General features: G+C 45.4%; 15 protein-coding genes across 15 annotated transcripts; 6 read left to right on the plus strand and 9 right to left on the minus strand.

The window, feature by feature from the left end:
• Positions 1-24: 24 nt before the first annotated feature.
• On the plus strand, positions 25-1686 carry KUCA_T00003526001 (uncharacterized protein; the record flags this gene model as incomplete). The annotated part of the gene is made up of 1 exon (XM_022601949.1): positions 25-1686. One exon carries the CDS (start codon positions 25-27, stop codon positions 1684-1686), a length of 1662 nt encoding a protein of 553 aa, XP_022459541.1.
• Positions 1687-2096: 410 nt separating this feature from the next.
• Positions 2097-3631, plus strand: KUCA_T00003527001 (uncharacterized protein; the record flags this gene model as incomplete). The annotated part of the gene is made up of 2 exons (XM_022601950.1): positions 2097-2111; positions 2261-3631. The coding sequence occupies 2 exons, from the start codon at positions 2097-2099 to the stop codon at positions 3629-3631; spliced, it is 1386 nt and encodes a 461-aa protein (XP_022459542.1).
• Positions 3632-4040: 409 nt separating this feature from the next.
• KUCA_T00003528001 (uncharacterized protein) lies at positions 4041-5204 on the plus strand (the record flags this gene model as incomplete). Its single annotated transcript, XM_022601951.1, has 1 exon — positions 4041-5204. One exon carries the CDS (start codon positions 4041-4043, stop codon positions 5202-5204), a length of 1164 nt encoding a protein of 387 aa, XP_022459543.1.
• Positions 5205-5339: 135 nt separating this feature from the next.
• KUCA_T00003529001 (uncharacterized protein) lies at positions 5340-6934 on the minus strand (the record flags this gene model as incomplete). The annotated part of the gene is made up of 2 exons (XM_022601953.1): positions 5340-6708; positions 6810-6934. The coding sequence occupies 2 exons, from the start codon at positions 6932-6934 to the stop codon at positions 5340-5342; spliced, it is 1494 nt and encodes a 497-aa protein (XP_022459544.1).
• Positions 6935-7440: 506 nt separating this feature from the next.
• Positions 7441-8871, minus strand: KUCA_T00003530001 (uncharacterized protein; the record flags this gene model as incomplete). Its single annotated transcript, XM_022601954.1, has 1 exon — positions 7441-8871. The coding sequence occupies one exon, from the start codon at positions 8869-8871 to the stop codon at positions 7441-7443; it is 1431 nt and encodes a 476-aa protein (XP_022459545.1).
• Positions 8872-9146: 275 nt separating this feature from the next.
• On the minus strand, positions 9147-10412 carry KUCA_T00003531001 (uncharacterized protein; the record flags this gene model as incomplete). Its single annotated transcript, XM_022601955.1, has 1 exon — positions 9147-10412. The coding sequence occupies one exon, from the start codon at positions 10410-10412 to the stop codon at positions 9147-9149; it is 1266 nt and encodes a 421-aa protein (XP_022459546.1).
• Positions 10413-10808: 396 nt separating this feature from the next.
• Positions 10809-12386, minus strand: KUCA_T00003532001 (uncharacterized protein; the record flags this gene model as incomplete). Its single annotated transcript, XM_022601956.1, has 1 exon — positions 10809-12386. One exon carries the CDS (start codon positions 12384-12386, stop codon positions 10809-10811), a length of 1578 nt encoding a protein of 525 aa, XP_022459547.1.
• A 1254-nt stretch (positions 12387-13640) lies between these two features.
• On the minus strand, positions 13641-16016 carry KUCA_T00003533001 (uncharacterized protein; the record flags this gene model as incomplete). The annotated part of the gene is made up of 2 exons (XM_022601957.1): positions 13641-15935; positions 15993-16016. 2 exons carry the CDS (start codon positions 16014-16016, stop codon positions 13641-13643), a joined length of 2319 nt encoding a protein of 772 aa, XP_022459548.1.
• Positions 16017-16284: 268 nt separating this feature from the next.
• On the plus strand, positions 16285-18543 carry KUCA_T00003534001 (uncharacterized protein; the record flags this gene model as incomplete). The annotated part of the gene is made up of 1 exon (XM_022601958.1): positions 16285-18543. One exon carries the CDS (start codon positions 16285-16287, stop codon positions 18541-18543), a length of 2259 nt encoding a protein of 752 aa, XP_022459549.1.
• A 72-nt stretch (positions 18544-18615) lies between these two features.
• KUCA_T00003535001 (uncharacterized protein) lies at positions 18616-19941 on the minus strand (the record flags this gene model as incomplete). Its single annotated transcript, XM_022601959.1, has 1 exon — positions 18616-19941. One exon carries the CDS (start codon positions 19939-19941, stop codon positions 18616-18618), a length of 1326 nt encoding a protein of 441 aa, XP_022459550.1.
• A 218-nt stretch (positions 19942-20159) lies between these two features.
• Positions 20160-21836, plus strand: KUCA_T00003536001 (uncharacterized protein; the record flags this gene model as incomplete). The annotated part of the gene is made up of 1 exon (XM_022601960.1): positions 20160-21836. The coding sequence occupies one exon, from the start codon at positions 20160-20162 to the stop codon at positions 21834-21836; it is 1677 nt and encodes a 558-aa protein (XP_022459551.1).
• Positions 21837-21882: 46 nt separating this feature from the next.
• KUCA_T00003537001 (uncharacterized protein) lies at positions 21883-24005 on the minus strand (the record flags this gene model as incomplete). Its single annotated transcript, XM_022601961.1, has 3 exons — positions 21883-23505; positions 23569-23677; positions 23731-24005. The coding sequence occupies 3 exons, from the start codon at positions 24003-24005 to the stop codon at positions 21883-21885; spliced, it is 2007 nt and encodes a 668-aa protein (XP_022459552.1).
• A 353-nt stretch (positions 24006-24358) lies between these two features.
• On the minus strand, positions 24359-25888 carry KUCA_T00003538001 (uncharacterized protein; the record flags this gene model as incomplete). Its single annotated transcript, XM_022601962.1, has 1 exon — positions 24359-25888. One exon carries the CDS (start codon positions 25886-25888, stop codon positions 24359-24361), a length of 1530 nt encoding a protein of 509 aa, XP_022459553.1.
• A 229-nt stretch (positions 25889-26117) lies between these two features.
• KUCA_T00003539001 (uncharacterized protein) lies at positions 26118-26591 on the plus strand (the record flags this gene model as incomplete). Its single annotated transcript, XM_022601964.1, has 1 exon — positions 26118-26591. The coding sequence occupies one exon, from the start codon at positions 26118-26120 to the stop codon at positions 26589-26591; it is 474 nt and encodes a 157-aa protein (XP_022459554.1).
• A 3-nt stretch (positions 26592-26594) lies between these two features.
• KUCA_T00003540001 (uncharacterized protein) lies at positions 26595-27863 on the minus strand (the record flags this gene model as incomplete). The annotated part of the gene is made up of 1 exon (XM_022601965.1): positions 26595-27863. The coding sequence occupies one exon, from the start codon at positions 27861-27863 to the stop codon at positions 26595-26597; it is 1269 nt and encodes a 422-aa protein (XP_022459555.1).
• Between the last annotated feature and the right edge of the window lie 8 nt (positions 27864-27871).

Consider the following 27871-nt stretch of genomic DNA (forward strand, 5'->3'; position numbering starts at 1 on the left):
ATTCTATAAGAAAATCACTTCAGGATGCTCAGATATTCAAGGCTGGCAATACGAAGAGGATTTGCTCCAAATAGCAGACATTTCTCGAGTCTGTTTCCCAAACTGCAGAGAGGCCCGAAAGGCTCAGTTCCTCCCCCAGAGGTGCCCGACAACTATCCGTCCATTGCGGAAAATGCAAAATGGCTTGATGATCTCAACAGAGCAACACCACAAGTGGAAGGAGAGGTTGAAGAAATATGGGAACCGCAATCGACTTACGAAATCATTGACGGTGTAGTCGAGACACCCAAATCGGTGTACAACGAATACAAGATAGTTTCAGAACCCGATGAAAAAAGCCCATACTTTATATTGGCTCAGCCGGCTTCTTCTTTTTTTGTGAGTTCATCCCCCTTCTCGAGTAGGACTTCCAAAACACGTCCTAAGGCAGACAACAACCAACCATTCTCGGACTTGAAGGTGGCCTATCTAAGATCTGGTAAAGGTGGAAGCGGAGCAGTTTCGTTCTTGAGAGATCCTACTAGAAGCAGAGGCCCAGCAAACGGTGGAGATGGTGGAGATGGTGGAAACGTTTACATACAAGCAGTTCCCGGTCTGCACTCGTTGCACAACCTAAAGTCGAAGTACATCGCCTTAGATGGTGAACAGGGCCATGCAGCGCAACTGGATGGAAAAAGCGGAAGAGATGTGGTGATCGAAGTTCCAGTGGGGACCACAGTAAAATGGTGCCCTTCCCCCAAAGTTATCAGAGAGACCAGAAAGAATAACGAGGAAAAGACATTTTTGGTCAAAGCCATAGGCAAGCACGAACATGCTCTAGTTCCAGAGTTCATACAGTTGTTCCGTAACAGTCACCAGGACGGAAAAGGCTGGGTCTTCAAGGAGAAAGACGAAGAGTATCATATGGAGAGGGAGTTCTTTACAGAATTAAATGTGAGAGTTAAAGCTTTTGATATTAGGAGAACTATCGACGAGCTGGATGAGGATCTGATACCAATAGATGGTATTGACCTGAGCAAGCCCACTCCAACCCCGATTTTATTACTGAAGGGAGGCAGGGGAGGCCTCGGAAATATGCACTTTCTGACAAAGAATATCAGAAACCCAAGATTCGCAAAGATTGGTCGCGAGAGTCTTGAAGGGAATTTTATTTTTGAGCTCAAGTTACTGGCTGATCTTGGACTGGTTGGACTGCCTAATGCTGGAAAATCCACTCTGCTAAGAGCAATCTCCAACGCGAGGCCCAAGGTTGGTCATTGGGAGTTCACTACATTGCAACCTTCAATTGGTACAATTCCACCTTTAAGAATAGACAAGACGCCATTCACAGTGGCTGATATTCCAGGAATCGTTGCAGGAGCCAAAGATGATAGAGGCATGGGTTTGAGCTTTCTGAGACATGTGGAGAGATCCGGTGGACTTGTTTTTGTGATTGGGCTTGATGCTCCAAACCCAATTGAATCCCTGGAGATTCTGGTGAATGAAATGGGTGACCTGAGAATGAAGGGGAAGCGGATACTAGTGGTGGGCACCAAGGCCGATTTGGAGGATACTGAAGACAAATTCTTGGCTTTACAATCTTACGTCCAGCAAAAGGGCTGGAAAATCGTCCCATGCTGCGCTCAGAGGAAACAGAACGTTGAGCGTGTCATTGAATTAATGGCCGAGTGTGCTGGGAAGGACTAGATAGACATGTAAATAGATATGTGACGAATAATGATGATAAATCATTCTGGCTAGGTGCGGCTCAGAGTGCGCATGTGTTAAATGTCCATGAAATGCCGGTCAAATAAATATTTCAAGCCAAGAAACTGAATTCTATTACAAAATTGAGACTATAAAGATTAAAAACAAACAGTACTTTACGCATTATCCAAAATCAAGACATAACCGCTTTTGCGACCCATTTTTCGCTATGGCTCTCTATTAAATCCTGCTTCACCCAATTACCCTGACGTGTCCGGCCGAGGAATACTGAGAGCAGCCATTCTTGATACTTAGCGATAATCAGGGATGCACCCTTCTGTTTTGTGATCCGACCATTCTAGAGAATATTGTGTTGATTATATTTCTGCTCGAAGATTGCCTCAATCAATATGACAGTTGAAATTGTGAGTGAATTTTAGATGTGAAAGTTTGAAACGCTTTGCATTGAGGGGAGTCCAAGCTCCTTCTTCATGTCAAGGCTCAATGTTCTTTTCATTTACGGCTGCATTTCTGGGTGCCTTTTACAAGTTTGCTTATACTAACTCTCTTATAGAAACCATTCATCGTCGATAGTACTTATATTGATGACATCAGTTCAAGCATAAGATCGAGACCTATTCCCTGGGAAGCGTTCGCCCAAAGCGACCAATTGACCAATGACCAGGCCAAGCAGATGAAGGCTCTGGATAGAGAGTTGAACGCGAACACAGTTGACGCAATCTTGAAACAAAAGGATATCTATGCTGCTACGATTTTTGCTTTGCTGAATGAGTCTCAAAGAGACGATATCACCAAGTATTTGGTTGTACTGATAAGCGACCTTTTAACGGAACTGCCAACGATCTCTGATAGTTTACTGGGTTTGTCCAGCATCGATTCGTCTCTACCATACAGACCTCTTCTCAAACAGTTGAACTCATCCGATGAGGCAATTCGCTTGGTTGCAGCCTATGACTTGACCTCTTTGCTTATCATAGACTCTCCACTGAAGAACCAATCCGAGACTGAAGTCGAAGACATCCTCAAAAGCTTGTTCGAATTCCTCGCAGTGAAGCTCCTGGCATCCACGAACATCAACCTGAACTACTTTGGCGTGCAATGCATCAAGGAGTTGCTTTGCATCAAGCCATATAGAGACATATTCTGGAAGTACCAGGCCAAATGCTTCCCACCATTGTACAAGGCGATGAGCGACAGAAGAGGTGACCTGCAAATGAAATACTACTGTATTCTGTCCGTATGGCTGCTGACATTTAGCAAGAAGGTAGCAGCTGAATTGCCTGTTTTCTTCCCTGATAGCATTGACTTTTTACTCACTAATGCCAGGGAGTCGGTCAAGGAAAAGATCGTCAGACTGTCCATCTCCTCGATATTGAATCTTTTGGATGTCCCAAAGAATGAGGCCGTTATCAAGCATTTGCTCGTCAAGAAAGGACTCGACGTCACCAAGCAATTGATAGAGAGAAAGTGGGCGGACGAAGAGCTCAAGGCAGACCTCGAGAAGCTGCTCGGAGTGTTGAACGATGCCGTGGATACCTTGACCACATTCGACGAATATGCCAATGAGCTCAACACCAAGAAACTCAGCTGGTCTCCTCCACACAAATCAGAAGAGTTCTGGATTGAAAACATTGGTCTTTTCAAGGAGAACAACTGGAAGATACTGACAAAGCTGGTCACGCTTTTGGATGTAAATGAGGACGAAACTGATGGCAGCGCATTGCAACAAGGTTTCTTGAACCAAGCAATAGTGTGTCACGATGTTTCTCAGATCATCAATCATTGGCCTGAGGTTGTCAAGGTTCTTGAGAAGACTGGTGCTAAGACCAAGATCATGACCTTGATGAACTCGCCCAATCCAACCGTCAAGTACGAGGCTCTGAAAACTACCCAGAACCTTGTTGCACACTCTTTCAGCAGTTAAATTAATTAGACCAACTTAAATGTTCCTTGACAATTTATTCGATTTGAAATTTCAATTGCCTGTTCTTTGTGGCTGCGTGCGTTCACCAAAAAACCAAAAAATTCTTTCAGCCTTCCACGAGCATTTGGCTGACTCAATTGTAACAAGACAAGCTCTGAACAGCTGTTCTTCCTAAGATACCAGCTCTATTTCATTGACCAAAAGAACTGTAACCTCTGGTTTTAGCAGATTCCCGCTTAACGCTGACCCCAGAAAACATCCACAAACAATCTTCCAGACGGAGCTTATGAATTTATATCTGCCTCAGCGAACAGCGTTCTCAACATCATTTAACCAGCAAAGAGACCCACGAAATAAACTCAACTGATCTCAAACATCACCAACCTTCCCAAAAACTTTAACTCCAACCATGTCGTTCATCAACATCTGTCGTGATAACACGGATCCCTTCTACCGTTACAAGATGCCTCCTATCCAGTCCAAGATCGAAGGTAGAGGTAACGGTATCAAGACTGCTGTTCCAAATGCATCTGAAGTTGCCAGAGCTTTGAACAGACCCCCAGCCTATGTGATTAAGTACTTTGGATTTGAACTCGGTGCTTTGACCTCTATCAACGAGACCAGTGACAGATACCTGGTCAACGGTGCACACGATGCTGCCAAGTTGCAGGACCTTTTGGATGGTTTCATTAAGAAATTTGTGCTTTGTCCTTCGTGTTCCAACCCTGAAACCGAGATCATAATCCACAAGGATGACAGTCTCACGCGTGACTGTAAGGCGTGTGGTAAGATCAGCCAGATTGACCCTCGTCACAAACTTGCCACTTACATCTTAAAGAACCCACCAGCCAAGGGCGGGAAGAAGAACAAGAAGTCCGCCACTGCCTCAGAGAACGTTGTTGGTGGTGGTATGTCCATCTCCGATATTGCTGCCAATCATAAGGCCAATGCGAAGGATGACGATGCCTCTGAAGACGAGTTGGAGGCAGAGGCTCCTCCTCCAGTCGGTGGAATTGATGTCAAGGATGACGAATGGGCTGTCGATGTGTCTGCCGAGGCCGTCAAGGCCAGAGCCGAGGCCATGGAAGGACTGACTGCCACCAAGAACAGCTTCGAGCTTTTGGGAGAGTGGCTGTTGGCCGCCCACTCGGGAGACGAAGACGAGTTCCCATCCGACGTTGAGATCTACAAGAAGGCCTCAGACTTGAACATCGTTGACGACGAGAATACCTTGCAAGTTTTGGCCCAATCTCTGTTCAGCGAGGATATTGTCGACGAGATTGACGAACATGCCGGTCTTTTGAAAAAACTGGTCACCTCTGATGACCACGAGAAGGCTCTTCTCGGTGGATTCGAGAGACTGTTGGGTTTGACATACCCTGAGCTCATTCCAAAGGTCCCAAAGATCCTGATGGAGCTTTATGACAGGGACATTTTGTCCGAGGACGTCATTGTCGATTGGGGTACCAAGGTGAGCAAGAAGTACGTTCCAAAGGACATTTCCAAGAAGGTCAGAAAGGCCGCTAAGCCTTTCTTGAAATGGCTTGAGGAAGCCGAGTCCGAAGAGGATTAGATAAACGGCACATTCTTCCGATACACTCTTTTGACACGCTATTCTGTTTTCTGAGTTTCGTTTTTATTCCTTTACGTTTGCTAAATAGTCCTGCTCAAGGTAGCATAAACACACTTTTCGATTACATTTTACTGATCAAACTCTCAGTCCAACATTGATGTGGACAGCCTTGGTCTGGGTGTATGCATCCAAAGCATAAGGGCCTAGCTCACGACCAATACCAGAAGACTTGTAGCCACCAAAAGGAATACCGAAATGTGAATCGTTGTTAGAATTGATCCATACCATACCAGCTTGCAATTTACTCGCAACAGTAACACATTGGGTAACGTTCTGGCTGAAAAGGGCAGCTGCAAGACCATAGCTGGTGTCGTTAGCCTTCTGTACGACCTCTTCCACAGTGGAAAACTTGGAAACGGCGACCACGGGTCCGAAAATCTCCTCCTTATTTATCTTCATATCCTCTTGGACATCAGAAAAAACGGTAGGGTTCAAGAAATAACCCTTCTCACTAGCCTTGGCACCACCGTATGCCAATTTTGCACCCTCAGCCTTACCAGACTCGATGTACGATAGAACCTTTTCGTACTGCATTTTGGAGACCTGTGGACCTTGAGTGGTATTCTCACCGAAAGGATCAGCCACCACGGTGACATCCTTAATATGAGCAACAAACTCCTCCAAAAACTTGTCGTAAATAGCCTCTTGCACGTAGATACGAGAGGTAGAAGTACACACCTCACCTTTGTTGTCGAATATACCGATACGGGCCCACTTGACAGCTTGGTCAAGCTCAGCATCGTCAAAGATGATCAATGGGTTCTTGCCTCCACATTCCAAGGTCACATTCTTGAGGTTGTTGGCGGCAGCCTTCATGATCAACTTGCCCGAAGCAGTGGAGCCTGTGAAGGCGATCTTGTCAACACCAGTGTGTTCACTGAGAGCGGCACCAGCAGTCTTACCGTAGCCATTGACTACATTGACCACACCTGCTGGAAGACCAGCTTCCTGGCAAATTTTGCCGAAGTAGAGTGCAGACAAAGGAGTGACCTCGGATGGTTTCAAGATGACAGTGTTACCACAGCACAAGGCTGGAGCAACCTTCCAGGCAAGCATCATGAATGGGTAATTCCATGGGATAATTTGACCGCAAACACCCAATGGCTCTTGGACTGTGTAAGCGAGCTTCTCTGGTGAGGTCTCAATGGTCTTACCGGTGATCTTGTCGGCAAATCCAGCGTAATACTTGAAAACGTTATAGGCCTCCTCCAGGTCACCCTCCACACACTCAGGCAGTGGCTTACCGTTATCAATCGAGTCAATAGAAGCAATAAGCTCACGATCTCTGTCGATGATCTGTGCAATCTTGTACAGATAATCTCCCCGAGCAGAGGCGGCAATTCCTCTCCATTCTGGGGACTCAAATGCCTTTCTGGCGGCGACGACAGCCTTATCAATGTCAGCCTTATCTCCAGCGTAGACCTCGGTGATAACTTCTTCGTTGCTTGGGAAAAATGTTAGTCCACTAATATTTCATTGAGTGCAATATTTAAGAATGCAATTTAGGGGGAGGAGTGCCAACTCCTCTCTCTCCTTTCCACTTACGATGGGTTGATAACGGTGATCTTGGAGTCAACTTCCGGGGTAATGTATTCACCCCCAATGAAAAGTCCAAGTGGTTGTTCGTATTCCTTCCCGTTAGGAAGCTTGATGGTAGTAGAAAGCGACATTGTTGCTAATTGCGAATTGAGCCTCGAGTTTTTCTAATAATGATTGCTGAAAGAGAATAGAGCAATTTGCTCCCTATTTATACTTATCAAGCCCGGATCAAGGGCGCATCGCTAATGGCCTATCTGGTTTCCCAATCGGGATGGTATAACCGACCTCGTTCACGATCTGAAAGTGTCAGTATGTTTGGCCAATTGAGGGCTTCCAGAGAAATATTATATTGGAAACGTAAGTATGCGATTAATTGAACCTTGTTTACTTTTTGGACCTTTTTTCGCATCTGTCTCCAACAGCAGTCCTTTAAAGCCGTTGGACACCTCATTCCTGGCCTGAAGGAACAAGGAGCAAGGTCCGAGGATTAACGGGTATGACGTTCTGATTACATAAGACAATTTTCCAGATACAGGATATAGTATCCGATTGAAAAAAATAATAAATAAAGATATCTATATATATATAGACATATATATATACATACATGCATACACTCAACCATGCGGCTATCCTCTCATCCGTACAATTTCAGCACCTCCAAATTGCTCTGCTTTCTCAATTCGTTCCACTTTACGAACTCGCTCTTCTCATACAGAAACTTCTCCACATTCGAAATGAAAAAGTTCAGCTGAGATGTAATTGAGTGGAATAGATTCTGAGACTCATCTCCTTCTCCCGCATTGTCTTTACAGAACTCCATTGCCACAATTTGGAAGTTTGTACCGAGGTTAGTCATCATCTTCCCGAACACCAGCTTGAGATTTTTGTCCTGAATAGTATTGATCATGCGGAGTACATCTGGATTAGAAAGCGCAACCTCTATGCGCAAGCACTTCTTCTTGTTCCAGAGATATTCCTGCGGCACATACAGTCTTATAGGAAGGTTCTTTATCTGAAACTCTTGCAATCCCTCGATCTCCACTATGAAGTCTGCTTCTGTGAACTGCAGGTCCAACGAAAGGATCGTGTTTTGCGATGTATCCTTGTATAAGTTTGGTTTTGAGTCCTTGAACCTCTGGCAGAACAAATCTATTTCTTTTGCTCTCCTCTCCAGCACCTCTTGTGGTATATGACTGAGCTCCTCGGCCCGCCTCTTCTGCTGTGACGAGGGGCCCATAGACACTGCTGGTACAGGTACTGGCGTAACATCTTTCGGTATGGTTGGTTTTCTGCGCACTATTTTTATGGTCTCACGTTTTTCTTGGGCCAAAAATGTTTCAAGATACTTGTCTAAGGTCATGATCATGGATGCTAGGTCATTTCCCTTGACCATTTCGATGTCTATGGTTTTGTCACCAGGCTCACTTTCGGGAGCTTTGGTATTCTTTTTCTTCTTCTTGCTCATAACTTTTTCGAGTTTATTCCCCGCAGCTTTTGCAGCTATCAACTTGAATCCGGCCTCGATATTCAATGTAAACCCCCTTGGGATGTCATCGTTGAGAATTACGATCTCTGGCTTGGAGCCCTGGAAGGGATAGTTGCCTGGTATGTTCAGCGAAAGCTTCAAAACGTCCAAATCGTATGCAAAATCAGGGTCTGATGGTTTCAGAATTAGAGTCAGATACATGGGATCAGATGACTGACTTGCTTTGCGCAGGTAATCCGCCAAAGACATGCGAATTGACGAAACAGCTATACCGTTAACCGTCAAGGGCTTATACTGGGAAGCCAATTTCTTGAGCTCTAAAAACTTGGGTGGCACTTTTTCGCGCTTATTTTGGTGTGTATTCACAGGATTTGGTGCAGAACCCGATCCAGCATCTATCGCCACCTTGGCCTTGGGCTTCCTATTCCGAGGCTTTTTCTTCCTCTGCTCTCCAGCTGGAGGAGTGCCATCAGCCAAGCTGGAACCCGAATCGATTGCAGGAACCGACCTAGAACGCGGCGTAGAGTCACCACTGACATGCGATCCATGCTCTAAGTCAGGCATTAGGGAATTATCCATGTTTCTTTTCTGGTAAGCACAGACAAGGACAGTGTACGGCAAATAAGACCTGCATGAGTAAGGTGAAAAATCCTATGCAGAGTGGCGTGTGCACCTCAATTCTGTGTGGCTTCTGTCGTGAAGCCTGTCAAAAGTGCTACTGATGTCATTCCCATTGAGTCGTTTTTTTGAAGTAAAAAACTTAAGAATAGCCATATGTTTCATCTGTAGTGTATACGTGTATTGAGGAGACATGAAAATGCGGTTGGCTTTTACAAATATTGTTTCTGAAATGCTCACTCCTTTACGAAAATGGCAGCTGCACCCATACCAGTTCCAATGCACATAGAAGTCACACCAAGTTCACCTGTTTTGAGCTCTCTCATAATTGTGGCAACTTGACGCGCTCCAGTAGCACCAAGAGGATGACCCAGGGCAATGGCTCCACCGCGTGGATTGACTTTCTCCAGAGGAATGCCTGCCCTCTTAACGCTGAACAGAGCTTGTCCTGCAAAAGCTTCGTTGATTTCAAACACTGAGATGGCCTCCTTGGGAATTCCCGTTAATTCCAAAACCTTTGGGATAGCATAACCTGGGCCAACACCCATAATTTCAGGTGGAACACCAACGATCGTGGTGGCAATGTACTTGCCCAGAACAGGTAGCTGGAGTTTTTCTGCCAAAGACCTTCTCATAATCAACACCACAGCTGCACCGTCGCTAACCTGTGAAGCATTACCGGCATGAGTGCTACCATCTTTCTTGAAAGCTGGTCTGATCTTTCCTAGAGAGGCGGCCGTGACTCCGGGTCTAATGCCTTCGTCGGTGTCAACCACGATTGTGGTCTTCTTCGGCTCTTTATCATCATCGTCGTCATCGTCAGCCTCAATTTCAACCTCCAATGGCAAAATTTCATCCTTGAACAAACCACCTTTGACGGCCTTCTCAGCCTTCTGGTATGAGCTTGCGGCAAAAGCATCCTGATCAGACCTTGGAATGGTATACTTTTCGTTAACATTCTCACTGGTGATTCCCATTGGAATTAAACACTTCTTGGCCTGACCATCTCTGAGAATCTCTGGTGAAATAACAGGAGCAGATTTAGGCCCATAATTCTGTGACATGCTCTCGGAACCACCGGCCAGACCACACTCAATCTGACCTGTAAGAACCTTGTTGGCAATATCGTTCACAGCCATTAGTCCCGAAGAACACTGTCTGTTGACTGCCATGAACGGGGTTGAAGAAGGAATTCCAGCTGCCAGCATAGCTGCTCGGTGCTCATTGGCACCAGCGCCTGGGTTCAGCACATTGCCTATAACAACGTCTTCAATAATGGACTTGTCAAATCCGGGCAAAGTTTGGAACAACCCGTCCAACAGCTTCTTCAGCAACACATCTGAGTTGATATCTTTGAATTTACCCTTTCCTCCTTTTGTCAGAGCTGTTCTGTAGGCCTTGACAATAACAGCGTCTTCTGGGTTCTTGGCCTTTGCCTTTTCCACAGCATCGGAGGCAGCTGCCGATGTGAGATGATTTCCGATTTGAGATAGTCTTTCCATTACAATGAAAAACTTTTTGATGATTTGTGATAATTTGTTAAACCGATCAGCAAGAGAAGATTCGAAATACACCGCTATTTATACCCTGTCAAGAGGCAAGTTCCGAGCCACGTAGACTGTGCTCGGTGATGCCTTTGATTTGCGGGGAAAGCCTCGGGCGCATGTGAAGCTTCGGCAAGTACATGTTGCGGCGTTAATTTAGCGAGTACACTAAATAACTGCAAGGCACCTCGTGCTTGAGATTATGCAAGTGCAGTATATACACCTATTCAGAAGATTGGAAAATAAACGGATTGCCGTAAAATATTGTAAACCAAGCTAAAACTGACATTTAAATAGAAGAGAAAAAACAGGGTAAGAAATGGGCAAAAGCGGAAGCCATGAGCGAAGACCCTCTCACAGAGAGTATCTGAAGTTGGGGTTCTCGAAGTCGGTCAAATCTGCGAACTCAGCATTCTCTATCAACTGAGCAGGTCCGCCTCTCTCAAGTTCAGCCTGGTCTCTTGCCTTGTTGTCGTAGTAGTAAGAAGCGTAGATGGCGATCAACAGAACAAAAGACACAGCGTATCCAACAACCATTGCAATCTTACCGCCGCTGTATGAAGGAGCTTGGCTCGCTATGAAAGTCTGCGGACCAATCAAATTACCCACACAGTAACCGATAAGGTAGATGGCATTCACAGTGACCTTCTTGGTGTGTCCTGCAGTGTTCGCTGCAAACGAAGAGAGTATACAGAAGAAACCAACTGGCTGGAGAGTCAGCAGGAAGTAACCCGTCAGTCTCGCCTGCTTGTTGTCCTTGGCAAACGCAAGCATACACGAGCAAGCAACGTTGAAAGCACACACAAACAAGGAAACACCCAATCTGTGCTTGACAAATCCAACACAAGCCGCACACGCGATGCATCCCACAAGCTCTATCGCTCCTGGAATCATACCCATCTTCAGCGATTCAAGAGTAGTATAACCGAAATCCTCATTCATCAAGATAGAGCCAAAGTTAGTCAAGGATCCGTTGGGGATATCCTGGGCCAGAGCGAAAACAAAGAAAAGCCAAGTTCTGTAGTCTCTAAGAGCCTCAATAAATTGAGACTTCTTGAAGTGCTTGTTACCGAAACCCTGTTGGTTGCTTCTAATTCTCTCGACTACCAACAACTTCTCCTCCTCGGTCAAAAACCATGCCTCGGCTGGTGTGTTTGGAATGTGGAACCAAAAGATAATTCCAACACAAATGGTCATCAATCCGACAACAACGAACAATATCTTCCACGGAGCGATGCTGTACGAGTCGGCGTGTTTGGCTAGACCATATGCAATAGAACTACCCATGATAGTACCAAATCCGTTGGAAGCAAACCAGAAAGCGGTTCTCAAAAAGTTCTCGTCTTTCTTCCACCATTGTGAAGTAATCATCACCATGGCGGGGGTGACGGAACTCTCAGCCATTCCGAGGACGGTACGCAAAAAGACGAAACCGGCATAGTTTGGAGTGGCATGCAGACACAGAATGATACCCCAGAAGACGATGAAAATGGAGGTGGTCTTGGCCAAAGGAAACCTCTGAAGGATGAAAGATGCAATGAACTCGAAAAACAGGTAGCCCAGGTAGAATGCAGTACCCGTCCAAGAGTACTGGTCGCCCACCATGTTAAGGTCGGTACGCAGACCCATAATCGACGCCAGCGAGTTGGAGGTTTTGTCCATGAACTGACATGCATAAAGGAAACAACACAAGGGAAGCATGTACATGTCAATTTTCCTCAGGATTCTTTTATTGGTAGCGGCATCTATCACCATACCCTTGGACTTCAGTGCAAGTCTCATGGCTTCGTCAACGTCACCAGTGACTTGGACCTCACGTCCATGAACCGAGGTAATCGTCGTGATCAGGTTGTTCGTCCCGATATCGGCCTCTGTGATCGAGGCAACTGGCTCGACCTTCTCGTCTGTCATTTTTTTCTCAATATCACTCATGGTCTAAGTCTAAGTAGGAAGCTAGTACCAAATTGTGCTGCTTGCTTTAAACGCAAAGAGAAAGAGCTGGAAACCACAGTATTTGATCCTAACGAGTAAAACAATTAGCAATAGACGGCACCCACGAGATTATTTATAGGCGAAAGGGGAAATTGTCCCTCAAACAGTAAGATCGAAGATCCCTTATCGTAGGTTGCAACCGCGTTGCATAACATGCAGTCTACGTCTTTGGGACGCTGATTTTTGAAAAAAAGTCGTGTCTGCAAATGGCAACCGTTCTCCGCACTGGCAGCCTGGGGCTTTTTGGTGATGATATATATTTCAGGACTTGCTGAAGCCTTCCAAAACATAATTGGTGTTGAATAAATATATTTCAGCTACAAATTACGAGTTTTGAGCCATGGAAGGTCGTCAGAGCGGAATATTGAACATTCAACAAAAAATGAACTGACTTATCGGCGATGGTTGTTAGTCCAAATTGGTTTCGGTAAGGCGGCGATAAAGATCAATGTGTGTATATCCGCCCACCGATAAGCCCCAGCCTCGTATTCTTCGTGGGCGTGTGCGTAAGCCAAAAAGAAACTCAGTGCGTTTATCCGCCTAGAAGCTAAAGCCCTGTGGATTAGGTTTTGGCGTGACTCTGTTGGATCAAGACAGCTTCCGAGACAAACTTGAGTTTATTCAATCCGTTGTCTTCATGACTGAAATACTCAGATAACTCGTCGCCTTGAGTCCAAAGGGTCACTTGAGCCCAAACTTACGGTCCAGTGCAGACACGACTTAGGCTACGCGGCAGAATTGCGACCTAAACGGGAACCGGTTTAATTGGCCATAATTAAGTGGACTCGGAAGCATTTGATTCCGTACTCGTAATAACAATGAGTCTGGATGACAGACCATGTACCGGATAATGGAAATCAAACTTCGGTAAACTTACAGGAATCATATCCGTCAAGAATCTTCCACCTCTGCTCACGCGCCTGATGCCGCTCGAATCTGGCTCAGGAGGACCCTTGCAGAAGCAATCAGACCGATCTGGCGGCGCAAATACCTCTGATTGGTCCAATCCCCAGATAGTCTGATTCCGCCAGAGTCACCTCAAGGAGTCAACTAGAGATATAAATGACTCGTCCTTTTACGTCATTGACTCGTGCAGGCTTTCTTGATTCGTTAGATGATAGCCTTACTTTTGCCTCTGATACCGATTCACATTATCATTTCATTTCCGTATACACTATCCTATTTCGTTCTTTTTCAGTAGAAATCATCCTCTCTGTGATAAACGTCTGACAGGACCTCATTCAACACCAAAAACGACTGCGTCCCTTTATTTCCGTAGTATTCCAACCGTTTGTTGAACTGGGTGAGATTGTGCTGAAACGCAGCCTCTATTAGTGCCAGATACGTTTTTGCCTTCTCGAATCTCTTGCTTGCCTTTTGCGGGTCGAACTCCTGTCCCTGCTTCATCGCTTCTCTATTCTGCTCGAATAGATCAGAGTCTAGTGTCACTAGTGTTTTCCTCAGAGAAAGCAAAAACTTGTCGTATTCCAATATCGTTTCCATTAACTGAGTGTACTCGTCAAACAGAGTCATGTTAGTCAAGAACGAATATTGCATCACTTGACCAAAGAACGTCTTTATGGAGTTCTGCAAATCATCCACGTTTGTTTCCTCTTTTAATCTGGCTTCTAGCGCTTGCCAGTGGTACAGCACCACGTAATTGCTGAAGTGCTGGCCAAACACGCTCACCACCTGTCTCATTCTACAGTGAAGCTGCCGCACATCGCTTATCCACTGCCGTATGCTTGGATTTCTGAATCTCCATTTCCAGTTCGCGTGCTTGCTGATCTCTCCAAACGCTATCAGCTGGGACTGCTCCACAAAGTGAAGGTACGAGTAATGACGAAACAGGAGTTGGCACTCAGAAACATGGACCTTGGAAACAAAAATGTTCATGGGAAACGGTATTTCCACCTCTAAATCCAAGAACTCGATCGATCTGGATTTGTCATTAAGCGTAGGATTGACAAGCTCTTTGCTGGACATAGACTGAACCATGTAGTTCACTTTGGAGAGATCTCCATCCTCGAAAATCTTCTTCCAATCGTTGGCCTTCGAGTTCAGAATGTTGCGGAGAGAACTTGCGAAAGTTTGCTCTCTCAGAACAGGAAAGATGAACTCGTTTAGTTTGAACCCGCCAATTGTCTCTTTTGAAGACACCATGTTGAAGTTGTTCTGGAAAGATGTTATACTGAACTTGGAGCGTGATTTCATAAGCTGTGGCATCGTCTTGCTGAATACTTGGTTCAAGAAGTCAGAATCCACTACCAACAGGTGCTTCACAAGTTGTTTCAGTATCACCTTGAGACTCGCACTGTTCTCGTCAAACAGGAGGATCAACATCATGGAACTTGCCCTTTTAAAAGCGTCCTCTATTTTGAACGATATCGAGTCCTCTAGCAAGGACTCCACATTGACTCTGCCAACCAGATCGCTTGGGTCGACACCCCATGCTCGTAGGACATTTAAGTACAACCCGGTATCTATTACTTGATGCTGCAAGTTGGAATCCGCAAATTGGACGGGCAAAGACTCCGTCTTGAAAGTGAATCTGTTCTTCCAGTAGAACTCACTAGCCGAGCTCCACGGCAACTCCTCATTCTGTGTGATGATAAACTCGTCTTCGGGGTCGTCCACCTGGCCCAGGTTTAACCACTGATTAAGCATCTGCACCATAGGTTTTGATACTTCCTCGTACACATTCGTCAAAAAAGACCTGATTCGCGTGTCGGACTTATTCAACTCGATCAGCTCGTAAATCATCCCCAACACCACACCTCCGTTCACGTACTTGTTGCAGGAAGTATCTGAAATGGCAAATAAGGGAATATCCGAAAGTGTATTCCTCATATTATCATATTGCATGCCTCTTCTCACTGCAATGCTGGATCTGTGAATGTTCCCTTCGTGGATTTGCGTGGTAATCCTGTACATGGCATCAATCTCGCTGGATATGCTCACTTTGAAATCATGCTCCATGGCCTGCAAGTTGTATTTTCTATTGGAGGCACATTCAAACTCTATCTTCTTCAACAAGTCATCATACACCTGGAGACATTGTTTGATCTGGAAGCACAGAGCCTGGATAGTCTTTCCATACTCCACTGAGTCGTAGAATTCAACGAAGGCAGAAAGAGCATAGTAGACAGTTGCGTTTTTCAGAATTCTTTTGCAGATCTCTTTGTGCGATATATACAGAACCTTACCGGTCTTGTACTGGGGCCCAAGGATTCTTCGATTCAAGTCGTCGTGGGTGAAGGTACTCACATATCGAACATATGATCCTTCAGACCCTCTCATTAGATACAACAGATCAATCATGAGCAAGGCCTCTTGTTCCTTCAGATTCGCAAGTGATTCGATCTGGAATGCCTTCGCGTAAGACTCGCCAGAATCGTTGACAGACAAGTCTGTAAATTGCAGACATCTGCCTGAAGGCTTGTCCTGGTTCAGCAATGGTAGCTCTGTGAATACATGTGGCGCTCCCATCTAATCAGTTAGTATCACTTAAAGCACGAACTGCAGAACAAAATAATAAGCACTTACCATGGGAGGGGCATTCTGACTCATGGTGATTCCAGCGATGTTATAGCTATCCAAGATAGTCTGTAATGACTTACGCGTGAAGCTGATCCAAATACTAATTTCTCCTGGATGGAAAATCAAAACAAACCACGACCCCATCTCACCCGCCACATGTGGGTCACCCGCCGTGGCGGTGCCGATGAGAAGCCGAATTTTTTTTTTCCGCTTCTGTTAAACATATTTAGTGTTGTATCTTTGCAAGTCCCAACTTTGCACCACTTGTTGAATTTACCAGGAATTAATCAGCATAAAAATGGTCAAAAGGAAGAGAGCCGCTATTTTGCCTACGAATATCATTCTGTTGCAGAACCTTGTGCGTAGGGATCCTGCCTCGTATCATGAAGAGTTTTTGCAGCAGTACTCGCACTATGAGTCTCTTCGTGATATCTATCTCATGAACCCATCCGCCCAGGATGGTGAGGAGTTTGCAGAATTGATCGGTTTTATGTCGGCCGTCTGCTCCTGTTATCCTAAGGACACAGCCAAGTTCCCAGATGAGCTGAGAGCCATCCTCATCAACAATCATCGCGACCTATCGCCTGATCTGAGGGAGAAAATCATCCAATGTCTGGTGATGTTGCGCAATAAGGGTGTGATCGATGCTGAGAGTCTGATCAAAACGATTTTTCCATTGCTTTCTGCCTACGATACTGCTGAGGCGGGATCTGGTCAACATGTCAAGGCTCTGAGAAAACAGGTGTACAGTACATTGGTGACTTTGTTAAAGTCGGTGAATACCGGAACGAAAAATCAAAAGCTGAACAGATCCACCCAGGCCTTGCTGTTCAATTTGCTCGAACAGCGTGACGCTAATGGATTGTGGGCCACCAAGCTCACCAGAGAATTGTGGAGAAGAGGTATATGGGATGACTCCAGAACGGTGGAGTTGATGACACAAGCCACTCTCCACCCGGATGCAAAGGTGTGCATCTCTGGTGTAAAGTTCTTCCTAGGTGCTGACAAGGAAAGAGAAGAGAACTTTGAAGAGAACTCGAGTGATGACGAAGACCAAGCTGAGCAACTGAGGCATAAGATGTTGCTCAACAAGAAGTCCTCGAAGAGAGGCAAGAAGCTTGAGAATGCCGTGAAAACGATGAAGAAGAAGAATAATGCCAAACACTCGGCTACTTACCTGAACTTCTCAGCCATTCATCTTCTCAGAGATCCACAGACTTTTGCCGAACAACTCTACAATCAAAATTTGATGGGAAAGAGCTCCAACAAGTTTGATTTGGATCAGAAAATTCTGCTGATGAACTTGATATCTCGTCTCATTGGTACCCACAAGCTGACAGTTTTGGGAATCTACTCATTTTTCCTCAAGTATTTGAATCCGAAACAGAGAAATGTCACGCAGATAATGGCTGCTGCAGCTCAGTCATCCCATGATCTTGTTCCACCTGAATCGATAACCATGGTGGTCCGTAAGGTAGCAGATGAGTTCGTGAGTGAGGGTGTTGCCTCCGAGGTTGCTGCTGCTGGAATAAACACTATCAGAGAAATTCTGGCAAGAGCTCCTTTGGCTATTGATGCTCCCCTCTTGCAGGATCTGACTGAGTACAGAAGTTCCAAGGCCAAGCCTGTGATGATGGCTGCTCGTTCTTTGATCAGTCTTTACAGAGAAGTTGCCCCGGATATGCTGCAGAGGAAAGACAGAGGAAAAGTGGCCTCTATGGAGATGCAATCTGGAGAGAAGTCTGGTCTGCCCAAGTTCGGTATCGAAGGTGGTACTGTTACTGGTATTCCAGGCTTGGAGCTGCTTGCCAAGTGGAAGCTTGAACAGCTTGCGAACGGTGCCAACCCGGATGAAAACGATGATGCCGAATGGGACGTTGAAGCCAAAGATTCTGCAGACGAAAGCGACGTGGAGGGTGACTGGATCAAGGTCGATTCCGACAAGGAGTACAATGTTTCAGACTCGGAAGACGAAGCTGAACCAGAAGACGTCAACAAGGAAAACGACTCTGATCTTGACCTTTCTTCAGACGAAGAAGCTGATGATGCTGCCGAGGGTGTTGAGTCAGACATTCCGAAACCAATAAAGAAACTCTCCAAAAAGGCCAAGTTGGACGTTGAGAAGGCAAAGACCAAGGCTGAGCAAGAAAAGGCCATGACCGACCTGCTTTCCAGTCGTATCTTGACGCCAGCTGACTTTGCCAAGTTGGAAGAGCTGAGAACCGAGGCCGGTGTCGATAAGCTTATGGGTAAATCCAAGATGACCAACGAAGACGAGATCGACTCCATTAACCTGATGGGTGCCAGTAAGCACAAGATGAGAAAAGACGAGAGATTGGCGCATGTTATGGAGGGACGTGAAGGAAGAGAAAAATTCGCTTCTAAGAAGGGTAAGATTGAGACTCCTCACTCTACCACCAACAGAGAGAAGGCTCGTAAGAAGAATTTCGTCATGATGATTCATAAGAGACAGGTTCAAGGAAAAGCCAAGATGTCTTTGCGTGATAAGCAAAAGGTTTTACGAGCCCATATTGACAGACAGAAGAAAGGCAAATGAACGAGTATAACTTCTATTTTACATGTTTCTATATGCATTTTCTAACTCTTAAAAATTTTATACCGCTCACCATTAATCCAGCTCAGTTTTGGACTTGAACTTTCTGTCCTTTTTGGGTTTTCCCAGGCCCTTCTTCTTTCTTTGAGCCTCTTTGTGCTCACCAAAGTTCTCGCGTTCCATGTCAAGTAAGGCTTCTCTCTTAGCATTACTCGTTTTCTGAAGAGAGTCCTTGATGATCTGGTTGTCTGTGACCTTCTCATACTCCACCATCTTTTTATTGATTCTCTCCTCAATGGCGAGGATCCTGTGCACGTCTTTTTCAGTAACAAAACTCACAGACTCACCCTTGCGCCCGGCTCTGGCTGTTCTACCAACTCTGTGGATGTAGTCATCAGCATCTGCAGGTATGTCATAGTTAATGACCAACTCCACTGTGGGGATATCGAGACCTCTGGAGGCAACATCGGTAGCAATCAAGACTCTGGCTGCTCCGGCCCTGAATCTATGTAGCGAGTTTGTTCTCTCAGCCTGAGGCATTTCAGAATGCAGGGATGCCACACGGATATCTAACTTTCTCAGAGTCCTCCTCAGCACTTCCGCAGTGTGGGTTCTGTTCACAAAAACGATTGCCGTGGAGTCTTTATTTTCTTCAAGAGTGAGAACATTATGCAAATATGCCTCTTTGACATATGATGGAATGAAAATGTACCAAATAGCCAGAGTCGAGGGAATCGCGACTTCGTCCACCTTATCCAGCTCGGCAATGAATAGCTCAGGTTTTCCCTTCGAGGAGGTTCTGTCTTTCAGAGATCTCACAGCATCTGTGACGGTGGCTGTAAATAGCAAAGTCTGCCTTTCAGCTGGAGAAGGAAGCACCGAAAAACAACGCTGTAAATCACTCGAAAACGTCTCGGTCAAAAGTCTATCAGCCTCATCCAACACCAGGTACTTAACTCTTCTCAATCCGCCTATCGTGTCTTCGCCACTGCTCAAAATGTGATGGGCAAGTCTACCGGGGGTGGCAACAATAAAATGAGGACGACTCTGTAGTTTCAAAGCCTGTGCAACTATATCTTCACCACCAACTATCACCGCGACCTTGAGGTTCACAGTAGCACCCAACGCAGCAAATTGCTCCGCTATCTGTAACGCCAGTTCTCTGGTAGGTGTCAGTATAACACCAAATATACCGGAGGGATCTTCGGACCATTTTGTAAGCATGGGAGCGCCAAATGCAATTGTTTTACCGGAACCTGTTTTCGCTCCTCCTATGCAATCATGGCCTTTCAGAATCTTGGGTATGCATGCTGTTTGAATATTGGTAGGCGTTTGGATGCGCATACTTCCAAGGGCCTCACAGAGCCATTTAGAAACTCCTAGATCCTCGAACCTCGACATCCTGGCAGTTCGTTCTAGTCTAAATATTCTTGACGGTGGTGCACAATCTTATCTTTCCCTTATAGAGGAAGTGAAAAAAAATTAAATTTTTGTCGTGTCCCATCAGATCGCAAAATCGTCACGTGCATGATCTAGCAGCGTCTTCGGGCTGGAAAATCAGCCTTGAACAGCTCGATCGTTTAACAAGAACCCTAGAGATCATACACGAACAAAAGGTTATGGTTGACCTCTTTGAGATATTTGCTCCCAGTGGCAAAGTGGTCTACAAATATGAACAACAGAAGAATTTCAGACCGTCTATTATAAATTCATTTGTTTCTGATATCCTGATATCTGAAAGGAAGGACCTATCAGCCGATGACGATGAGCACTACGATAGTGCAGACTTCGTGGGGACGTACACTTCGGATGGATACACCGTGAAATACACTAAAAATGACGAGCCCAGTTTGTACTTCGTGGTGGTTTATTCTTCGTTGACTACTTACAGGAGAGTTGAAGAGTTTCTGAGAACCATCAAGCTGTTGTACCTCAACTCCGATGAGGAGAAGTTCGATGCTTTTTTCAAGCTCAAGCTGGGTGATCTGGAAGTCAGCAGTGATGTTTTGGCAGATGATGCAACCAATGAAAAACCTGTTTTGACTCCTGTTTCCAAGATAGACTTAGCGAAGAACGCTAAGAAAGCCTCCAAGAAGGGAAGGAAATGGGGAGCCGATGGAAGTGTCATTGAGAACGATGTGTCCGATGTCGATTTGGACTTTTCGACACTAGATATAGATGATGAGGCTAAGACTGACTCAAAATTGGCTCAGCTTGTGGGAGATAAGTCCAAATTCGGTGCCAAATCCAAGACAGGTGAGTTCCTGGTTAGTGACCTCAGTTCTGAGATAGACAGCATTTTAGCGAACAGCAAAGCAAATAGGGGTGAGGAAACTTCCAGTGTGAAGACGCAGCCTTTTGGCTTCCTCAGAAAGTATTTGGGTGGAAAGAAAATCACAAGAGAGGACATAACCAAGACGAAATCGTTATTGATAGACCATCTGGTGAAGAAGAATGTTGCGCCTACAGTTGCAAGCAGTTTGGCTCAGGAAGTTGAAAAAGATCTTTCTGGTGCTACAACTCAAAGTTTCACATCCGTTGAGGAAACCTCTAGAAAATCCCTGGAAAAAGCGTTGGTGAAACTGCTGACGCCGAACAGTTCGATTGATCTCCTGAAGGAGATACAGAAGAAGAAGAATAATAATGAGCTACCATACGTGATATCTGTTGTTGGAGTCAACGGTGTTGGCAAATCCACTAACCTCTCAAAGCTAGCGTTCTGGCTATTGCAGAACAACTACAGAGTCCTTATTACTGCCTGTGACACCTTCAGATCAGGTGCTGTTGAGCAATTGAATGTTCACGTGAATAATCTGAAAAAGCTCACTGATTCTGAGGACGGAATCTCGCATGTTGAGCTGTTCCAGGGAGGATATGGTGGTGCTGATTTGGTAGCCAAGATCGCTACGTCTGCAATTCAGCATGCCAAGAAGAACGGGTTTGATATTGTTCTCATGGACACCGCCGGAAGAAGACACAACGACGCTCATTTGATGGCTCCTTTGCAAAGCTTTGCTAAGGCTGCTAAGCCAGACAAGATCATAATGGTGGGTGAGGCATTGGTCGGGACAGATTCTGTTCTTCAGGCTCAGAACTTTAATAAGGCCTTTGGTGCCGGAAGAACGTTGGACTTCTTCATCATTTCCAAGTGTGATACCGTCGGAGATCTGATTGGATCCATGGTTAACATGGTTTACGCTACAGGAATTCCTATCCTTTTCGTTGGAACCGGTCAAACCTACACCGATCTGAGGACCCTGAGTGTTGACTGGGCTGTTAGAACCTTAATGTCTTGATCAGCTAATTATGCAGCATTCAAACAAGCATTCACAGTAACTCAAACTATTCCCATTCATCCTCGCTATCAATAAGCTCGAGACCCTCGGCTGCCAACTCTGCCTCCTCGTGAACCTGAGTTAGTCCAGTAAGGTCTTCAATGTACTTGGAACTCTCCAAAGCCTTTTTGACGAACTCCCATCCTTCGTCTTCATACTCTTTAAGCACTTTGAGCGAACAGCCCGAACAGTATTTGTAGTTAGTGGCTTGGACTTTGACTGTTTCAAACTTGTGCAAAAACCCTCTCATTTGATGAGGCAGTTCCCCCAATATGGTTGCATTCTTACTATCATTAGCATCGGCGTATTGCCTCTCAGGATTCTGAAGAATGGAAACTAGGAGTTCGACTGCCAAAGCAGAAGCTATCAAAGCCACACCAGGCCTCGTGACAGTGCACATCTGATCCAGAGATCTGTCTGTAGTACTGTCAGATGGAGCAACGACATCATTACAGAAATAGCATCCCAATCTATCTCCCTGATCTTCAGCTGTGAGGTCTGTTTCAGGTCTCAGACAACCGTGGCGCATCACCAAGTAGCTGTCAAAGCCAAGGGCTGCATTTATGACAATTTTATGCTTGGAATTTCCAATAATCGTGGGCAACCACCTGGTTTCCCTAGAGTCCATTAAAAGAAAAATGGCATCGTGCCTCTCAATCAGCTCTGCAAGTTGTTCAAATTGTTTCTTCTGGCTTTCCTCATTAGTCACGGGGTGTCCAGCCATTGGCACCTCCAGCTGATATCCCACTGCATTGCACAGAGGAAATATCTCCTTCATAGCTGCCGCTGCTGCTACTGCTTTGGGTGCACCGCCGTCTAAACAATCATCAAACTTAAACAATGGTTGTCTAACAGGATTGGAGAATGAAACCTTTCCATTATCCACAAATGTGATATTGCGAACACCCCATCCGAGCAACGCCCTGCCCACATAGCTTCCTAGAGTCCCTGAGCCCAAAAGCAGGCATTTTGTCGCTTTGATTGTGTCCAAATCAAGATTAGGAGACACTCTCCATTTCATCAGTTTCAGATTCAGATCAATAGCTTGATCGGCAAGTTGCTCAGGGTTAATCAAAGAACCGAGGTTGGCCAATTTAGGACCCAACTTGTTCTGCCCAGTCCTTTCCCACCCTGTCACTCGGGGACATGTCTCTGGTAAGTCTTCTTTTGATTTCAATGAGAGCTCCATTGAAAAACTGTCAGCACTGTGGTTGAACCTGAACACATCTACAGTCACTTTGCGGACGCCTTTAATCGCCAGCGCGGCCAGAACGTTCTGCAGCTGGTACGAGGGTACATTGGCCTTGGTCGTCCCGGTGTCGATGAATCCCAATGTCCAAGCAGCTCCCTCCTCCAACAGATCAATATCACTAAGCGAATGTATGTCATCTCCAGATAGCAGAAACGCTTGTTCTTTTGGATTTTCCTTGAGCCAAGTTTCGAGATAGTTGATCCGCGAGTCAGAAGCAAATACCGTCTTTGAAATGACAACCCAGTCAATCGTCAACTTTGGAAACGCAAACCAGTAGTAAAACTTGAATTTTTTCAAGTCTGCAAATGTCAGCAAATTGAACTCCATTAGAGCCTGGGGATTCTTGAAAGCCTCGCCTGATCGGATCTTATCATACATCTATAGTTGTTAGTCTCAAAAGTCCAATGCAAGCGGGAGCAAAACAAAAAAAATATTGCATACCCTCGAGCCAGCTTCTCTCAAAAATGTGGCCTTATCTATTTTCTTGAATTCCTCAATGGTGTTCACGTTGAACAAAGAGCCCTTGACTATGAGGTTGTACCCCGCAGGACTAGTTAATCAGTTAGCAAGGGATCAGCAATAGATCACTAAATAAATACTCACAGAGAATTCTCCAGTTCGTTCGAGTCTTCAAAGCATAAATCATTCAGCGCTATACTCGGAACTGAGTTGTTGACTATAGACCTGAAGTTATAGTACCCATAAATGTCCTTGGCCGAGTTATCCAGCTTGTAGGAGTCTAGCTTGAGGCTACCTAGCTTCTGGAAAAACGAAGAGTCTACAAACGACTTTGGAGTCACAAACTCCAAGTCGTATGGCTCAGCAGATTGAATCACCTGTTGAGTGCTGTTTTCTGCGTGATGTTTGTATTCCGTCATGGTTTCGTGTAAAGAGTAGGAGGTTAAGAGAAGGCGCATGTTTGTAGGGCGTCTTTTGTGATATCGCACGAAGCGTGTCGCACTCATATTGTCACGTGCCGATAAGGCGGATTACGAAAAATATTGAAGCCGGAGTTCTCTTCATTGCGACGTATAGATTGGAAGGGCATATATATTCTTCATAGATATTTTTGCAGGGTTTATAATGAAACTCCAAAGAAATACATTTATGAAATACTGATGGGAAACTTCAGGAAGCGGAACATATCGTTTCTTTAGCAATGACCAGTAAGCCATGATTACAGATAATTTTCTAAATTCTCCCATTTCCTGATATTCAGAATTAAAACAAATTAACCTTCCAAAGTCATCTCATCCAACTCATCCAGCAACTCATCTATATCAATTTGTGGAGCATCGTCTTCATCTTCATCGTCCATGTCATTCTCATCTTTCTGTGGAACACCAGCCTTGTACATATTGATAGTCTGTCTGAGCTCTTGGTCCTCTTCCAATTCTTGCAAGAAAATCTCGTAGTCTCTTTCAGCCCTCTCTGCCTCTTGCTTGGCCTGTCTGGATTCGTCGTTGGCGACGATGTCGTTGTGCTCCTTGGCCATTCTTTTAAGCTTCCACTGTCTTCTTTTGATAGACCTGTTGGTCCTCGTGTAGTGTTTCTTCACCAAAGTCACATCTGGAATGTTCTCTGTGTCCAAGCTGTCCCAGAGATCGGAGTTGAAGTTCGAGTTGCTGGTGTAGTATCCCAGCGCAGAGTCTCCTGGATGCAAGATACCACCCAAATGCGACCTTATGTAGAACTCTTTGTCGTTGACTCCCATATCTGAGGCTCTGCAACATGTAATATCAGCGAGCAACCATCTGCCCTTTCTCTCACCAACGGGCTCCACATCAAGAATGATAAACTCGATCATCTGAGTCGCCTCAGCAAGAGCTGCGAAAGGTGCTCTCCAGAAAACACTGGCAGTCAAGTCGGCAATTTGAAGAGTAACGGGATCTATGAACTGAATAGTGTTTGAAACCTTGGAACATAGCACAAGTCTGGAGACGTTTCCCATGGAGCGAGCGAGCTTCTTTGGCAAGATGACCAGGTCATCCTTACACAGTGGCACAATCTCGACGGAGTACGAAAACTTATACTGCGAAGAACCGGAATGGATATCGGTAGAAACAAGTTCTTCGGATTTCTTGGACTTGACGGGAACAACCGCGTTGAGGAAGTCAATCATCTTGGTGGCATGGTTTCTCTGTGCATAGTAAAAGTCCAAACCATCCTTAGACTCTTTGATGGAGACAGTGTCGACATGAGCGTTATGCTTTAGGATAAGCTGTTCAAGATACAAGAACGTTCTTTTATGAGCAACTTTCTGTCTTATTTGAACAGCAGCTCTCCATGTGTTGGTTGTGTAAGATTTGGCACAGTCCGGACATTGCATGGCAACAACGATGTACTCAACCTCGAAGGTCTGCTGAACGATGGTGTTGGCCATAGCTTCACCCTGAACGGTAATTTTGACTCTAATACGACGGGAATGTGGCTCAGTCCAAATGAAGGACGCATCGATCAACCTAACCTTGTTCAGACCCTTCAGTCTTCTAAGACAAAGTGCCAGCAACTCTCTGGATTCCAAGGCGGCCCTTATCCACTGTCCTGGTGGTTGCAAGAAACGCTCACAGTTACGACAAAACGAAACGTTCGACTCTCTTGGGATACCGTGTGTAATATCGACGGTCAGCTTGATACAGTCGTAGCACATTACCATACCTGTGGATCCATCCATAGGGGCACCACAGTTACAACAGAGCAGGGTGGCAACACCGCCTTGCTGTTGCTGGGTAGCCGGATCCAAGTGTGTATAATTAGACATATTTCAGTTGAAACAGCTGTCAAACCAATATGTGAACTAGTAACTCAACCTATTAGTAGAGAGGCTGACAAAGAGGAAAATTTATGTTGTAGGAGAAAAAAAAATTCCTAAGAATATTTTCCAGTACACGACCTGATGAGGTACCATACATTTCTGAGCCACACAACAAGGAAAAGGAGTCTTTCTTCTTGTTACTAAGTGGTTGCAACTCATTTCGAGAACTTTAGCTATGCCAAGCCAATATGGTGCAGTAGAAACGGAGGGGCTTCTGGACAGATTCCACAGGAATCTACATGCGGGACTGATTATCGAGAACAAGACGTCTGAGCCGAGAGACCTGCTGATGACGGAAAGAACTACTTTGAGCTGGATCAGGTTTTCAACGGTTCTTGCACTTGGTTGCTGCTCCGTTATGCTAAATTATAGATTTGATACTGATTCTAGTGACGATGGCGATAATGGCGATGGTGGAGCTGGTTCATCGCATTCAGCCGCCAAGCTGACGATTGGAGCGCTGTTTGCTGCTCTATCCCTCTTCTGCCTGATCATACCGGGATACAACTACTTCAAAGCTGTGCGTAACTACGCTACTGAAAAGATCGAGACGGCCGGTTCTGGGCCTGTATTTGTGCTTGTGGCATGTTCTGTTCTATTGCTGCTGGGGGTGAACATCACGCTATTTGCCAAAGGAGATTTCAGCTGAAACTTAGCCTCTGCTGAACCGAAATTTCGGGGTATGGTCGTCGTCGTTATCATTAATACTCATTCCGGGTGAAATTCCAGCAACAGAGTTGGTTTCGATATCATCATCCTCCTCTACAAAAAGAGGTGTCGCACTCCTTGGCTTTTTGCCAATCAAAACGGCCGCCTGCTGTGGCCGTCTTTTGGTATGGAGACTTTTTTGCGGTTGCATCTGTTTATCCAAGTCTTGTATCGATTCGTTGAATGATTCTGCAAACCCCTCCAGAAACTCTTTGTCTTTCGTGGATATGGAGTTTGGGTTCACATTGAATTCCACAAGATTCAGGAACACTCGCGAGCCATCCCACTGGCCTCCCGTGCATTTCTTTCCGGTTTTACGGAACCTTTTGAAGTTTTTCACATTTCCATTGTGAGATACCCTATCTTGATGGCCATCTGAAACCTTTTGCGGTCTGATCAGAATTGCGGGCTCAACCGTAACAGAGATCTTGGGCTCCTCCAAAGAATCTGGCCCTGTCAGAATTTGTGAGTCCTTCTGCTGGCTCTCTTTTCTTATCTGTTTGGTCATTCGTATAGCTTCGGCTATGTTGTGTTTGTGTTTGAGCGATGTGGCCTGTGCGGTGAGTACTTTTTTTTCTGAGGACACTGCCTCTTCTTGCTGCAGAACTTCGGAATCAGCTTCACCCTTATCATTCGAAGCTGGCACGGACTCGTTAGAGTCGAATACCGGTTGAGAGGACGGTACCTGTACTTTTTTTGTGTCAGCAACTTCACCACCAAACATCACATCCAGCGTATCTTGCACAGTATACTCTGCCATTATCCTCCTCCTGGTGGGACGAGCCCGAGGTTGTACATAGTCCAAATCCACGTTCTTGATCGCTTGTATCAACATTTGAAGATCAGCAAAACCGTCAAGAGGATTCGACGAAACTAGTATCGCATTTTCCAGGTTCATGCCATCCTCGTAATTAATAATTTCAGCATTTAACCCTTCCAGAACATGGGACAATGAAAGATGAAGTGACTCTGTTTTAACTATCACCCGCACGTTTTCGAATAGCCGTCTCCTTTTCTCGTCTGGCATATACTGTTCGTCTGGAACAAAATCAGACATCCGGGGCATATTTTTATCGAAGTTATGCTCCAGTTTTTCAGGATCTAGCTTTCCCAGAAACTCTGTAGTCACCATTGGCGTTTGTAATAGAAGTGCTCTCGCTGTGGCGATACTATCCACTTTTGAAGCCACGAAAAATGTGAGCTTGCGTGCCATGTCAATTG

Source organism: Kuraishia capsulata, genomic scaffold (genome assembly GCF_000576695.1).
Source record: "Kuraishia capsulata CBS 1993 genomic scaffold, Kuraishia_capsulata_scaffold_4, whole genome shotgun sequence".
Classification (NCBI taxonomy): domain Eukaryota; kingdom Fungi; phylum Ascomycota; class Pichiomycetes; order Pichiales; family Pichiaceae; genus Kuraishia; species Kuraishia capsulata.